The sequence below is a fragment of the Condylostylus longicornis genome, unplaced genomic scaffold (genome assembly GCF_029603195.1).
Source record: "Condylostylus longicornis isolate FDR11 unplaced genomic scaffold, ASM2960319v2 ptg000084l, whole genome shotgun sequence".
NCBI classification, from domain to species: domain Eukaryota; kingdom Metazoa; phylum Arthropoda; class Insecta; order Diptera; family Dolichopodidae; genus Condylostylus; species Condylostylus longicornis.
Genome location: NW_026578052.1, coordinates 5728168 through 5743520, shown reverse-complemented (window position 1 = coordinate 5743520; position 15353 = coordinate 5728168). Strand labels below are relative to the sequence as shown.

At 32.3% G+C, this 15353-nt stretch overlaps 1 protein-coding gene across 2 annotated transcripts; it reads left to right on the top strand.

Moving 5' to 3' along the window:
* LOC129613497 (transcription factor SPT20 homolog) lies at window positions 1-8188 on the top strand. 2 transcript variants are annotated; one of them, XM_055527598.1, is made up of 4 exons: window positions 1-198; window positions 5214-5900; window positions 5961-6109; window positions 6192-8188. In XM_055527598.1, the coding sequence occupies exons 2-4, from the start codon at window positions 5246-5248 to the stop codon at window positions 7338-7340; spliced, it is 1953 nt and encodes a 650-aa protein (XP_055383573.1). In that variant the 5' UTR covers window positions 1-198; window positions 5214-5245; the 3' UTR covers window positions 7341-8188. The 2 variants fall into 2 exon arrangements, with proteins under 2 accessions (XP_055383573.1, XP_055383574.1); XM_055527599.1 differs by lacking the exon at window positions 1-198 and adding an exon at window positions 3778-4165.
* Window positions 8189-15353: the final 7165 nt, after the last annotated feature.

The following is a 15353-nucleotide window of genomic DNA, read 5'->3' as shown; positions in this document are numbered from 1 at the left end:
AACCTTTATACATAAATACGGTAAATATGGCAAATATAGTAAAATGGAAATGAAATAAAAAAAAAAAAAAATGATGTCACAATCATAAAATAATGGTTCATTAAACTTTATGAATTTTTTATACATATATGCGTGCGCCTGATTTATCTCATACCACCAATATACAATATTAAAGAGCAGTTTGCATTTTTCTATACCGTAAGTATATACAAAAATTATAAACAGTAGTAGGAGGCAATATCTATATATATATATACATATTTTAATAATATTATTATATCCTGAGAGAAAAAAAAATTATTTTAATAATAAAAAAAAGAAAAATTGGCAACACAGGCGGCAAGCTATACATATAGGAAAAGGCAATATTTTTCTTGTTTAATGTATTTTTCAATTATTTTGCATATAACAAGGGGATTAATGCACACATATAACAATATTTTAATATATTAATGTATATATATATAATGAATATAATATGAAAATTTAACATTAAAATCGTATTTGAGAAAATAAAAGAGAGAAAAATGAACAAAAATAAATTAATAGGAGAGAGGACTAGAGGAAAGAATATAAAAATAATAAGACAAGAAAAAAGAAGGCAACCTTCAATTGTAATTTGTTTTGTGTCTCTTTCCTTTTTTTTTTGTTGTGTATGGGATGGCAATCAAAATAAAAATAATTAAATAAGGGAAAACAAAAAAGTATTGTTACATTTAAATAAATTTTTTTTTTGTTATTATATTAATAAGCAAGTGTATGTGAACTTGTATACATATGTAAACGTAAAGATATTGAAATTTTTTTTATTTTTAAATGTAATTGTGTTAAATTAAATTACTCACAATAGGTATCCATAGGATATACGAGGTTTTATTGCGATATACCAATAGATTTTTCAAATAATTTTCGTATAGAAAAATATTCAGTGGGCTTGGGGTGTATTTCTTTATGTACGTGTATTAATAGCTGTATATATATATATTCGAATTCTTGAAAATTTTATATAGAAAATTTATTTTGCATTAATATTCTCTAGTATCCTGTTTTTTCTTTTGAAAAACATTCCTTGTGTGATTCAAAGCTATTTGAGTTGAACGTTTGTATATAGCATGGGAGAAAAAAAGAAAAATCTGCATTTTGACCTAGAAAATATACGCAGAACAGAGATTTTATTCTTTTTGTTTTGGTCTTTATAAAGGTTAATATTCAGATTGTTTTTTATATGTTTTTATTTTATCAACGTTTATTTTCATTTCGATGTTTTATAATGTGATGATATTAATAAAAAGTAAAATTATTCTTGAATAAAAAGTGGAAGAATGATTTTATTTTTTAAAGCAATTTGGAAATAATTGATGAGAAATAACACATTTCGACTGGTTGTTTTTTGGTAATGGAATAAATTTTTGGAAGAGAAACAAAATTATTATTCGAATAGTTGAGGATGCTCTTTAAGGATATTCACGGCAAAAATTTTATTTTTTAAAAAAAAATTAATTGAAATTTTTTTGGAGTATGAGGGGATTAATGAATTGAAACCATATACAACACAAATATTTTTGAAAATCAATAAAAATATTTTTTGAGAATTAATACTCGTATGTTTGTCTTATATGCATACATGCAGAGAATACAAGAAAACATATACATACTTATATATTTATAATTATTTTATTGAAATTTAAAATTTAATGATTTTTATCACATATTTTGCTACTCCTTTCATATAATATATACATGTATGAAAATATATATGTAAATAAATATAATTATTTAATGAGAGATTTTCAATGTATACAATAACAATAACAAATTTAAATTTAAATGTGTTAATTTCCATATGAGTGCATAAAGATAAAAATGTTATAATTGGTTTTATGTTTGTATGTATGCATAATTTTTTTATGAATATAATTTGTTATTTGCTTTATTATTTTTTTAAATTGTTAATAAAGAATGGAAAAAAATAAAGATAGATTGGTGACAAGGATATATTATCGAAAATAAAAATATGTGAAAAATTAGAAAGTGAGATTTATTTTTTGAAGATTTCAATGTGTTGAATGTGATTGTAAAATATTAGAGTTTCGTATTCTATTAAGGTGATTTCATTATACATTTTCACTGTTCCTATAAATATGCAATTTTTTCAAAATATTGTATTTTAATTTGCTACTAGAAAGACTGAAACTCACATAGAGAGGTCAGCTGATTCTCCTATGGCCTCCAGGCGATATGATGGCAACACTTTTCGTGCAAGATCGTTTATGGGGTATACTGAATTGATACCGCCATTGTTCTATTAATGATCAGCTACTCGAAACTTAATCGAACAAAACTGATCATTCGATCGGTATCCCTGGTGTTAGTAAACATGTCTAATAGCTTTAGTGAATTTACTTTACATATGCATCTTAAAAGGGAGGATATGATAAATGAAGTAATCAGAGATTATACCACCAATAAGAGACTTTCCAACTGGTTCTTAAGCCCATCTATTGGTCTAAAACTATAAAAATTTCGCAATAACATAAATTTCTCATGTATTTGCTATGAAAATTTCTATCAGAAACCGAAATTATTAAGCATTCGCATGTGTCAGAACAGCGATTGTATAGGGACGAGATTGAGAGACGTATAGAATCTTCCTAAGAAGCACTCAAACCCTTGAAAATTTAAAAAAAAATTATTTTCTTTTGAATAATACAATTTTAATAATTTTAAAGAATAATGTTTTTGCGGTTTATTCTATGCCTCCTTTGATTTTTAACTTTAAACTGTATTTAAAATGTTTGAAATAATTAATATAGTGCTAAAATTTTCACAAAATTGAAATAAAATTTATAATGCAACAATTCTATTCAATTATTGTAACAACAATTCAATTTAATTATTACAAGGATTTATCTGTTTATTACTCTGAATGACTGACACATTAAATTAATTCATCTACTTAAATGAACACTAAAGAAAAAGTGTACACTGTGCTCATTTAAAATTTAAAATCAAAAATCAAATAATCATTCAAAATCTAAATTTTTTAAATTACACCAAATATAGTAAAATCTACTTTTAATAATAATTTTTAATAAATTTTTATTTATCCGAATATTATACAAAATTCAATACAAAATATTTTTATAACTACTTCCTAAGCATTATACGAGTAGTTTAAAATTTCCACTTATTTCACATCAAAAGAATAAAAGTGTTATTATTTTCTATATTCCAAAAAAACAACAAGAGAATAATCAAATATTTTGAAAAGAGAAAAGATTTTATAAAACAAAAATATTTTCTCTGAGAGTAGTTTTCTATTTATAAATTTTCTCTCACATTTTTCTATACACACAACGCAAAACATTCATTCACACCATAATGTATGACTATAGAGTACTTATTTTGTATAATATTTAGAAGTATAGAAGATTGGCATGTAGGTGAAAAGTACCTACATAATATACAACAAATCTCCAATGTAATATCCTTTTTTCTATGTCATACACGATAACACAAGAATAATGTAGAAAATATGGGAAGTAAAAAATAATAGAAATTGTTTATAAATGCGTACTTCTCATTCTCATCCACTGCAATATCCGTTGTCGTAGTTAGTCGCCGGGTGAACCTCCCTTTTAACGAAAGTTAATCTAAATAGAAAATATAAAATAATTTTTTTTTTTTCTAAAACAAAAAAAAAAACAGAAAATTTTTTTTTTCTCTATAAAAAATTTTTTCAAAAAAAACCAAAATATTTTATTATAAAAATAATTTTGGAAAATTAAAAAATTTTACAAAATTTTTTGAGCAAATTACGTTGTCAGAAATATCCTGTTTGGCACACAAAGGACTTAAACTATTTTCATTTAATTTGAGTTCTTATAATTGAATTTTGTGAGAATAATTTTAACAATTCATACGCAGTGAATTGAAATTTGCTTAGAACATTCAAAAATAATTTTTCTCAATTAAAAATTTATTGAAATTGAATAATTTATATTGCCACAATTTCTAAAAATAAAGCTAAAAATAGAAAATTAAAAAATTATTAGAAAACTAAAATTAAAAAGAAAAAAAAAACAAAGTACAAAAAAGAAGAAGAGGAAAAAGAATGGGAAAAATGGATTTGAAATTCAATTTTACTGTCACAAATATGGGAGAGGTACTCACAACAAAAAATAAAAAGGATATTCAGAGTCCTTCTTTATTAATTTGTAATTTTGATTTAATTTTTAATTATTTGAATGAAAAATTTATTTTAATATTCATTTCAATTCAATTTATAATTCAGTTTTCTTTATTTTATCTTAATAAAGCACTTTAAAATTTAATTTTTAATTTAAATTCAAAAATTTGTACATTAATTACTTTACGTTTACTTGTTTAATCCGAGATATTTCATTTATACACTTATTTTATGTCAAATATAAGAAATTATTTATAAAATAAAATTCTATATTAATTTAACTATATAATTTTATGCGAACAAATTCCTTTGCACTATTACATTAATATTTAACAAAAAAACAGAAAAAAAAAACAGGACACGTTACAATTATTTTGACATTTTAAATTAACGCATGCGTTTTAATAATTACGAAAAAAGTTAGGTTAAATTACATTGTGATGACATAATTGTATAGGAAATACACAAAAATATACAAAAAATTATTGGTAGTTAATGAAGAAAATGAAAGAAAGAGGAAAACAAAAGAGAAATAGTGTTAATAGAATATTTATAAGTGTATATGAAGCTTTAAACGGGTGATGGATATGAGAAGTCAAAATCAGCTGATAAATGATTACTCTACTTTTGAATTTACAAACACATTGATATTAGCTATTAATATAACACAAAAAAGTATGGCCAGATTTAAAAAATTTGAAGTTCTTATTGCAAAAAATGCTAGAACAAAAATTTCTTGTCCCATCATAGGGCGCCACAAAGTGTGAATTGATTTGTTAGAGTAATATTTTTCTGTAATTCGCGGAAACTTATGTAAATAAAAATAAATTTATGAAAAATTATTAAAACACATTAATTATTTAAATTACGCCTACTTCGCAATTTATTTTAGCCGTGCCGCCATTTCCCAAAATAAATTTAAAAAAAATATATTATTTTATTTTAGCACTAATTTTGAATACCATAAATTTTATAATTTGGAAATTTCGAAATTTTTGATATTCTCCTTTTTTTGTATTTTTAGGTTTTTATTGAAAACCTTTCCCAAAATTCACAATGAATTTTGTACCATTCACAAATCCATTTTCTGGAGCATTATCTGGTTTAAATCAGTTTGCTGTAACAACAACAACGACAACAATAACAACATCATCTGTTCCATCTCCAATTACAGCTACATCATCTTTAGCTTCATCATTAACAAATTCAAATACTTCTTTATCATTGTCAACAGCTTCAAATCTATTAAATATTACAGCTCAACCAGATCAAAATAATCAACGTTATCAATTGAATACAACGGGAATTATGACTCATTTTAATCAACAATTAAATAATTCTTCAACAGGAATTGCAACAAAATATCATTCGGAAGATTCATCGGTTACTGAAACTAAATATAATGGGCACCTAATTACGCCATCATCAAATCAACAACAACAACAATCTCAGCAACAGCAACAACAGCAAACGCAACAGCAACAACAACAACAACAATACAATTCTATACAGTCGTATAATCAGCAAAATTTAGAAGATAAAAGATTAGTTGCAGCAGCTATAAATTATCCACAAAGTAATGTTTCTACAACAACTGGAACAACTGGGTCGGTTAGCGGAAATCAATTGCAATCTCAGACACAGGAAATAACTCAAGATTTATGTAATGCTTTGTTGCAGCAAACCCAGCAACAAGTTGATACAAAAAAAAGTATAAACTACAATTCTCGGCTACCTCAATAAATCACATTAAATTTATTTTTCATTTTAGTTTTACAAAATACAAGTTGGCAGTCTTTAACTCCTAATTCAACAGTTGCTGATTATTTATCACAACTTCCAGCAAACAGTTTACCGTTATCACTTCATCATTTCCTAAAATATTCAGCAGAAAATATAAAAAAAGAAAATCAAAGTGGTGTAAGTGCAAGAATTTTAAAATTCGTTTTGTTATGACGCTCCACTCAATTATGTTTATAAATCTTCATTTTTTTCATCTTAGACTCAAACGCCTACCTTAGCTTTAAATGCTATTAGTACAACATTAAATATTCCTCAGCATCCTATACAGCAACAACATCAACTACAGCAACAGCAGCAACAACAACAGCAGCAGCAACAACAACAGCAACAGCAACAAGTGCAACAAAATCAACAAAATAATCAACAGTCATTGCAACAACAAACTCCACAAGAATCTCAAATCAATCAGCAGTCGGTACCAACAAATAATCAAAACAATACTTCAACAAACACAACATCCACCGCAGCACAACCATCAACTACAACAAAAACTAAATCAAAAAAGAAAAAACGTAAAAAGCCACCAAAAGAAAAGAAACCAAAGCCAAAACCAGGTGAAATTCGTCTGACCACAGCTCTTGATGGAAGTTTACTATTTATGTGCCCTGAATGTCAAGTTGCTTATCCAGAGAGAGGATTATTAGAGGTTCATATGGTTGGTCATTGTTTAGAACGACGTTTTATTTGTGAAATATGTAATGCTGCTCTAAAACGTAAGGATCATTTAACGCGCCACAAACAATCACATAACCCTGAACGACCATTTATTTGTACCGTCTGTTTGAAAGCTTTTAAACGTAAAGAACAGCTAAGTCTTCATTTCGTTATACATTCTGGTGAAAAACGTCACATTTGTATGGAATGTGGTAAAGGATTTTATAGAAAAGATCATTTAAGAAAACATACAAGATCGCATATTGCTCGAAGAGTTAAAGCTGAATTGAGTTTACAAAATCAACCTGGTCCAACAATTTTACCAACAGCAAATCTTGCCGCAGCCGCTGTAACATTACTACAACAAGCAACTGCACAAGTTGTACAACAACATCAGCAGCAACAATTACAACAACAGCAGCAGCAACAACAACAACAACAGCAGCAACAACAAACAAATCAAACTGGTCAAACACAAATTCAACAGGATTCATCACAGCAACAGCAACAGCAAAGTCAAAATAACCAAATTCAACAGCAGCAACAAAATCAACAACAAACTCAGCAGAATCAACAAAGTATACAAATTCCTCATCCGACACTGAATAATCAACAGCAAACAAATAATACAAATAATCAGCAACAACAATCGCAGCAACAACAACAAACACAACAAAATCAAATGGTTAATTAAAAAATGTCATTTTTATGTCTTTAAAACTTGACATTTACGATATCAAAGACTTCAAATTTCTAATTGATTAAGAAAGTGTAGTATTTTTTTAGTTTTTAAGCAAACTGGCCTTGTTTACACGAGTATGTATTTGACGTAAACACAGTTTCTCTTTTATGCTTTTCACGCCCTCTCTTCTATAAAAGTAAATTTTATTCGTAGATGAGAAAGTGTGAGAAGCACAACGCAAATGCTGTGCCTACTCTCAATGCATACACGTGTAAATAGGCCCACATAATACATTTAAAGTTTGTAATAACAAACGTTTCCTAACTCAAATACGAAATACAAATTAGTACTATAAACAAATGTACTAAAAAAATTGTACTTGAAAACAATTTCTTTATTATTAAATTTACTTTAGATTTATGACACCTCAATAATAGAATTGTGCTACAAAAATTTGAACAAAACACTAACATTACAAATTACAAACACTAAAAATCATACTACAAATTTAGATTTATTGTAAAACAAAATAAAGATTTACAAATTAGAATTTAGAAAATATTTTTTCATAATAATTTTATGTGATAATTTATCTTGAAAAGAATACAAAACTATGAGTTAATACAAATTTTCCTCCACCTAAAATTGTAATAGGAATGGGAAAGAGCCGTGAAAAAATAAACAAACTATAATGATAATTTGAAAACAAATTTTAGCCTATAGGAATTAGTAGATTTTAGAAGTAGTAGAAGTAATTAAAAAATACAAAAATAATTTCTAAGTAAGACTATAGTTTTAAAATTTTAAAAATACAAACAATTACAAAGATCACAAAAAAATTTTCATTCACAAATCCTATAATATTGCAGAACTATACCATATTAAGATTAAAGATTAAATATTTAAACCATACTGTAAATTTAAACTAAACTATAGAGATGATACCGGAAAACAAAAATAAAATTTTTGGAAATAAAATATTTATTTTTCAACATTGAATATCGTTTTAATTGATCGTTTTAAATAACTTTACTTTGTTATAGGAATTGGCGAATACCGTTGCTAGGGTCGTCAACCGCCTCAAAAGCTTGAGCTGGTTCTTGTGAGGATAGGGGATTTTGTGGATCTAGCGGTATTACAACGTGTCTATGAGTATCTTACTGTCAAAATATGATCTATGTGAATCTTACTGTCAAAACTGTCACTCACCCATTAACGACAACAAAATCATATAATCAAAGAAGAAGAGCTTTAACTTTTAGAAGTCATTGAGTTCCCTACATGATGGCCAGCCAGCTGTAGCCACTATTATTAGTCAAATTTTATTAGGACCTTCTCTAACCGACTATTTATATAAGATTCAAATTTTAAATAAAATTTCTCTAAATCCTAATTCAAAATTCTTTCATACCACGTACTAACACAACACGAAATTTATTTACATGTAAAATGTGTATGGTATCGAAATAATTTTTTCATTAGACTCATTATTTCCGTTTACTATTTTGCATTTAGGTAAGCTATCGCTAGTGGGAGAGAATAATTGAACTTCTAATTTAAAATTTTAGATTAAAAATGATAAAGTTTCTTATTTCTATTTCAAAGTTTTCATTTTTCCTTTCAATATGCGTTGGAAAAGTTTTCAATTTCTAATACAAATTACATATTGGCTTTATAAATATAAAAATCATACAAGGATTTTGTAATCTATATCCTTAACCATTTACAATATGTTGAACATGCTAAAAGATTAAAGTTGATAAAGGATGAGGTCATTTCATTTTTGTTTTGAAAGAACGTGGTGCTGTGAACTTTTAAAAATAATTTGTAAATACTTAAATATATAGGCTACGTTTACGAGAATATGTGAACTCAGAATGTGAAGAATCAAACACAGTAATACATAAATTACGAAAAATATTTGCGTATATTGGTGACGTAAATTGTCTAATACAAAAATTTTTATCAATTTTCTATTACCGATATTGAAGTTAGTTAAGTTGATCACTCACAGAAATTTGAATAACTATATAACCTTATACGGAACAAAATGATTCCACTTGTAATTCTGTAAGACAGTCTAAATGCAGTTCCCTGTTAACACACAATTACTCGAAACTCACACAGTACAATATGTATAGAAAGATTAAGACAATGGCGTGAAGTTATTAGAGAAAATTCTATAATAGTATAGCAAAAGAAGCGCAAATATCCGCAGAAAGAAATGATGCCCCATTGCTCCATAGAAAAGTAGATATTATATGAAATAGAAACTGCTGTAAATCCAAGTTATCAATAAAAAATCGGTTGAACAAATGTAAAGAATACTTTGGAGAAACCAACATTTTGGCCGAAGAGAAAAAGCTCGAAGATAAAAGGCCGAACATCAGAGAAAATACAACAGTTGAAATCAGAAGCACCAATCATCAGAGAAATAGAGAATTAAAAAGAAAAAAAAGAAAAGAATACGTTTCCCACTGGAAATTAAGTTTTTCGAATTAATCAGCATAAATCTTGTTGTACAACTTCTGCTTTTTTTAACATATTTAGAATGAATCTAATCGGTATATCGATTCCTGAAGATCCTTTCCTGTTTCGGAATAGAACTTAGTCAATAAAAATTAAGTAAAGATTCTTGATAAACTTCAACAGATCTTACATCGTATGATCTTCATTCGAACAATTCATACAAATTGAGACTAGGAAGACCGATTTAATTGTATGTAGTACGGTTGATTTTCAAACAAGACATAATTATACTGTTCCTCACGCTGTTATTGTAGAATCCAGTTTAGTTCTGTTTAAATACCCATTAAATGGTTTAAGTCTCTTGATGAACTTTTTATAGAGCCTTAAGAAAAGTGTGTGTATACCTCAAAGTTTTAAGAACAACAGGCATATAATTTTGACCAAAGGTTTAATCTTTGTTTAAACTTTAAACTTTGATATTCGTCCCATGTTCCTCTCTTGTAAATCTTGATAGTTTACTGAACCTATAGGCAATTACTTAAAAATTAACATTTACTTTGTATGTCTACCCACTTATAACACAAGTTTTAAATTAATTACGAGTACATTAAGAAATTTAATTTCAATCTATAAAATTTATTTAAATTTTAATATAAAATAAAATATTTTCTTTTTATTGTCATCGTTTTATAATTTTAAAAATTGAATCTGACGCCAAAGTTTTTATTCTAATTAAAATTCTTATGTCAATTATCCTTATTAAAAAATGTTTTTTTTTATAATCATGTTAGAGTACAAAAGTAAACTTGTGTGTGGGCAAAATAATTTTTTATTTTTTTCATAATAAAATAAAAATTTATCAAATTAATAGTATGTAGTTTCTCTATATCAAATATAGGAGATATGCACAAATCTGCATATGTGATAAGGACCTTATATGTCATTAGAAAATAAAAAAAAGTTTAGATTTTATTTTCCAAGTTCTTTAATCAAATCTTTTGATAAATTTTCATTTTTTTTTTTTTCAAAATAATTTTTATTAAATAAAATTAAAATTAACATTTTTACTTTAAGTAAACTAAGGTTAATGGGAATGAGAGGACAGTAAAAGGAGAGAGATAAAGTCTCAACTGAACAGGAGAAACTTTTTCTTACATAAATCTAATATTCTTTTTTTTTTGTAATTTCATAATTTAAAGAAAAAAATATTAAAAACACTTTACAAGAGTTTAATATGTAGGATTGGCAATATAAACCAGAGTAGGTTAAAATAATTATAAAAATAAAAATCTGGGGGGTAACAACCGTGTCAAGACGAGGTAAGCAAAAGCGAAGTACAAGAGAGCTACCTAACTTTCTTGCTGGCGTATCCGCCATTAAGACAATGTCAGATTATGACCACTATCACAGCTTCAATGTTCCTCCAGCGGAGAGACATGAGATCCCTGCTGCCATGCAGATCCAGTTTTGGGCAGAATTTTCTGGTCGCTTTGTATGTCGTATGTACTTAAAGGCATTCCAAGGTTCTCCTTTTTAGTTACAAACCCAAAAGTCATCCCATGTTATTTGCTCTGTAGTTTCGTTGGATTCCGCTGTGTCTCGGAATCCGAATTAAGTAAATTTCTAACTGATCCATCATCTTGTTAAAAGTGATTTTCAGTCTTGGACCGTTATAGAATTAGAAGTTTCTGGTACAAACACTCTTGTTGCAGCTTGGCTGTAAGTAAAAATGCTGATTCACCTGTAGAATAACCTCAATTATTGCAACCACTTCCACGTGAAAGATGCTGGAGCAGTCCGTGAGTCGGAAGGCAAACTTCCCGTGCCAACTCTGTCATTCAGTTTAAATCCATCGGTGTAGAAATTCACACTCAATGTTGCCTTCTTCCCACCATGTTTGGCTTGGCGGGATCAAAATATCAAAACCCTTCGTAAATTCCGTTTCTCCAACCCTAAAAGGGTAGGAGAAACGTAATCAATCCTATAAGAATGTCCCTCATTTTCAAAGTATAGTCTTCCATGGAATCATAAAGCCACAGTTCTCAAGCGTATTGCCAATTTCGTACCCACCTGCTTAGTCAGAATGCCCATCGTAATAAGATGAAAAAGCATCTCGAAAGCTTGTGTAGAAGTAGAGCGTCATTCCCATGTTTCTCCCACGTGCATCATTGCCGAAATAAAATTTTTTAATAGTAGTCGTTCGAAACCCGCTGGGGCTGCAGCGAAAACCGAGGGAAGGTGGCTCACCCAACCAAGGGCAAAGCCGAGGTTAGGAGGGGCCACTTACATAAGAAGAGGGGACGCATCGACGATGGTATCTCCCCGACCACCTCCAAGAAAGCGAAAGGCACAGCTTCGCGGAAGGGGGATGTGAGGCAGGTCGCCATCGTGGATGAGAACGACCCGGAAGGGCGGTTGAACCATGAAAAATGGCAAAGGGTGGAAGAAAGGATCCAGAATGAGCTACTAGAGGTGTTTTCATTTGGCTCAGCGGATGGAATCATCTTCGATGGAGCTGATGGTTTCCAAGAAATTCTTGGAAACTACGGGCTATCCCTAGGTCTGATATTGGTAGGTACTGGAGGCCGAAGGCGTGGCTGTGGGTATCCAAACCCTACGTTGCAGCGGAGAAGGTCTTCAGGCTACTGATCTGTGCTCAGGCACAGAATCGGGAGCTTGGGGCTGAGGACTGGACTGTTGTTAGGGAGAAGCCTCGGAAGAAAAGTGGACAACACTTCCTTAAATACTGAGAATAATACTGAGTATAAATAGAAAATCGGTGCTCTATATAGAGAAAATTGGCGGATTGGTAAGGTTCAGTTTAGGATTGTGTGGGTGGGCAGTTCGGGAGATGGTACTGGCAATCTTGTGGGGTACATGAGCGCTAATGGCATCCACATTGCGCTCATTCAGGAGCCGTGGTTAGATAGAAAGGGTAGAATACGGGGCCTGAAGCTTAAGGACTATGTCCTGTAATACAGGACATAGTCCGGAGTAAGTAGACAGAGATCTTGTATTTTAAAATCGGAGTAAGTAGACAGAGATCTTGTATTTTCGCCAGGAAGGAACTAAAACTTTTTCTTTTAGATAACTTTTGTGACGGCGATACAAGTGTGGTGAGGTGGGAGAGGAAGAAGAAGTATTTGCCTCTTCTTCTGATCTTATGTTATATGCCTAACGACAGCGAGGCAGAGCCGTTGCCGAGAAAATTCAGAGAGGCTATCAGGATGTGGAGACACTATGTACTCGCTGGGTGTGATGCGAATGCGCACCACACTCTATGGGGAAGCTCGGATGTTAGTAAGCGAGGTGAGTCCTTAGTAGATTTTCTTAGTGGTACTAACCTTTGTGTATGTAATAGGGGTCGCGACCCTACTTTCGTCGTTAGGAATAGGAGTGAGGTGATAGAACTTACTTTGGTTACTAATTTAGGGACCTTAATGGTCAGTAAATGGATAGTATCGGAGGAGTCTTTATTCTCGGACCATTGCTGGATTCGTTTTAGGATAAATTTGCAACCGGAGGTGGGGGCGCCATTTGGAACCTCCGAAGGACAAATTGGAATGGGCACTCGGCGGCCCTGGAATCTGATATGACTAGGCCGGTACATGAACTGATAAGAAGAGGTAAGTCAATTGACATTGCGGTTGAGTGTCTGAGTGCGGCTATTAGGGGGCCTTCGAGGCCAATTGCCCAATTAGCCGCCCTGCAAAGTGTGGTATACCACCATGGTGGTGTAACGAAATTAGTGAATCCAGGAGGAAAGTAATGAGGCTACATAATTTGGCGAAGGGGGGAAGCAACCCATCGATGTGGAAAGAATATAAGAAGGAACTGAGGGCTTTTAAGTACACAATAAGGAAGGCCAAACAGAGGTCTTGGATGAGCTATTGCACGTCATTGGAAAATACCAATGACGTTGCAAGATTAAGGAAACTGCTATCGGGGGTGCCCCTGGTACCTGGTTTTGTTAAAAGAGATGATGGTACTTGGGCTGGCTCTAGTATAGAAAAGTTGGGGAGCTGACGGAGGTTCACTTTCCGGGATAAATTCTCGAGGGAAAAGGAAGAGCAAAAGCCAAGGGGGTTCCGAGGAGAGGAACGGAGACTGTACGAGCTTGAGTTAAAGAATTTTTGACGGGGGAGGGGATACAGTGGGCTACTAAGTCTTTTGGCCCCTTCAAGTCTCCGGGAACGGATGGGGTGTGGCCTATTATGCTGCAGAGGGTACCGAGAGTGATCATTGATTGGTTGGTGGTAATTTTTCGTAGTTGCCTGTATATGGGGTATGTCCTTATAGAATGGAGGGAGGTAAGGACGGTTTTTATGCCTGGTAGGAGTGGTCATGTCAGCGCGAGGGATTTGCGACCAATCAGCTACTAGGGTGGTTGTGGCCGAGTGGGGCCCAAGTAGGGTGACGATGCGGTCGGTGTGAGGCACTTCTCAGGGGGGGTCCTATCGCCATATCTGTGGGTCCTGGTTATGGAGGGTTATCTTAGGCTCATGAGGGATAGTGGATGTAGAGTTACTGCCTATGCGGATGATGTGGCAATCCTGGTCTCGGGTAAATACCCGGAAGTACTGAGTGCAATAATGCAGGGGGGTCTTGATAGACTGGATGATTGAGCGCGGGGATGCGGTCTTTCTGTGAACCCCGTAAAAACCAAGCTGGTGTTGTTCACGAGGAAAAGGAAGGTGCCCATGTTTGCCCTGTCTAGGATAGCTGGAGTCGAACTGGGTTTGGCGGGTTGTGCGCGATACCTGAACGTGATTATAGATAGTAAGCTGGTGTGGAGAGATAACATAGAGAACAGGGTAACGAGGGCCACGACTGCGTTGTTTGCCTGCAAGGGGCGGCTGGTAGACGGTGGGGAGTGAGTCTTCGACTAGGTTACTGGTTGTATGAGTGTATGGTGCCCCTATTCTGACGTAAGGGGCATTGGTCTGGTGGCCAGCGGTGCTTCGGGATAGGGAAAGGAGGAAGTTGGAGAGGTGCAGCGTATGGCGTATATTGGGGTAACGGGTGCATTCCGTACTACACCCACTTTGGGTTTGGAGGTTATTCTCGACCTGGATCCGCTGGGTGAGCAGGTAAAAGTGGCGGCTGCGAAGCCATACTTAAAAACAGGGAATACACACACAGTAGAATAGTGGGGGAATATGGAATGCGGCCTATCGACATTCGACCTGATTTTGTGGTGCCATACACCGACTGGAGGGTTGATTATGGGGTTGTGGTTCCACAAAGGGAGAATTGAAGTGTGTGGGGGTTATGCACGCATGAGGGGTTATCCATCTACACGGATGGTTCTAAGACCATAGATGGTACGGGGGCGGGGGTCTTCTCTGAGGAGTTGGGGACAGAGCTATCAATTGGGCTGCCTGAAGGATGTGGGGTCTTCCAGGCAGAGATATTGGTAGTGCTCAGGGCGGCGGAATTGGCTGCAACAAAACCGGTGGGGGGATGCGAGCTGGAAATTTTTGTGGATAGTAGTGCGACGATTGGGGCCCTCGCGTCCTATTCGGTTGGGTCGACTTTGGTGGGTCGATGCAGGGG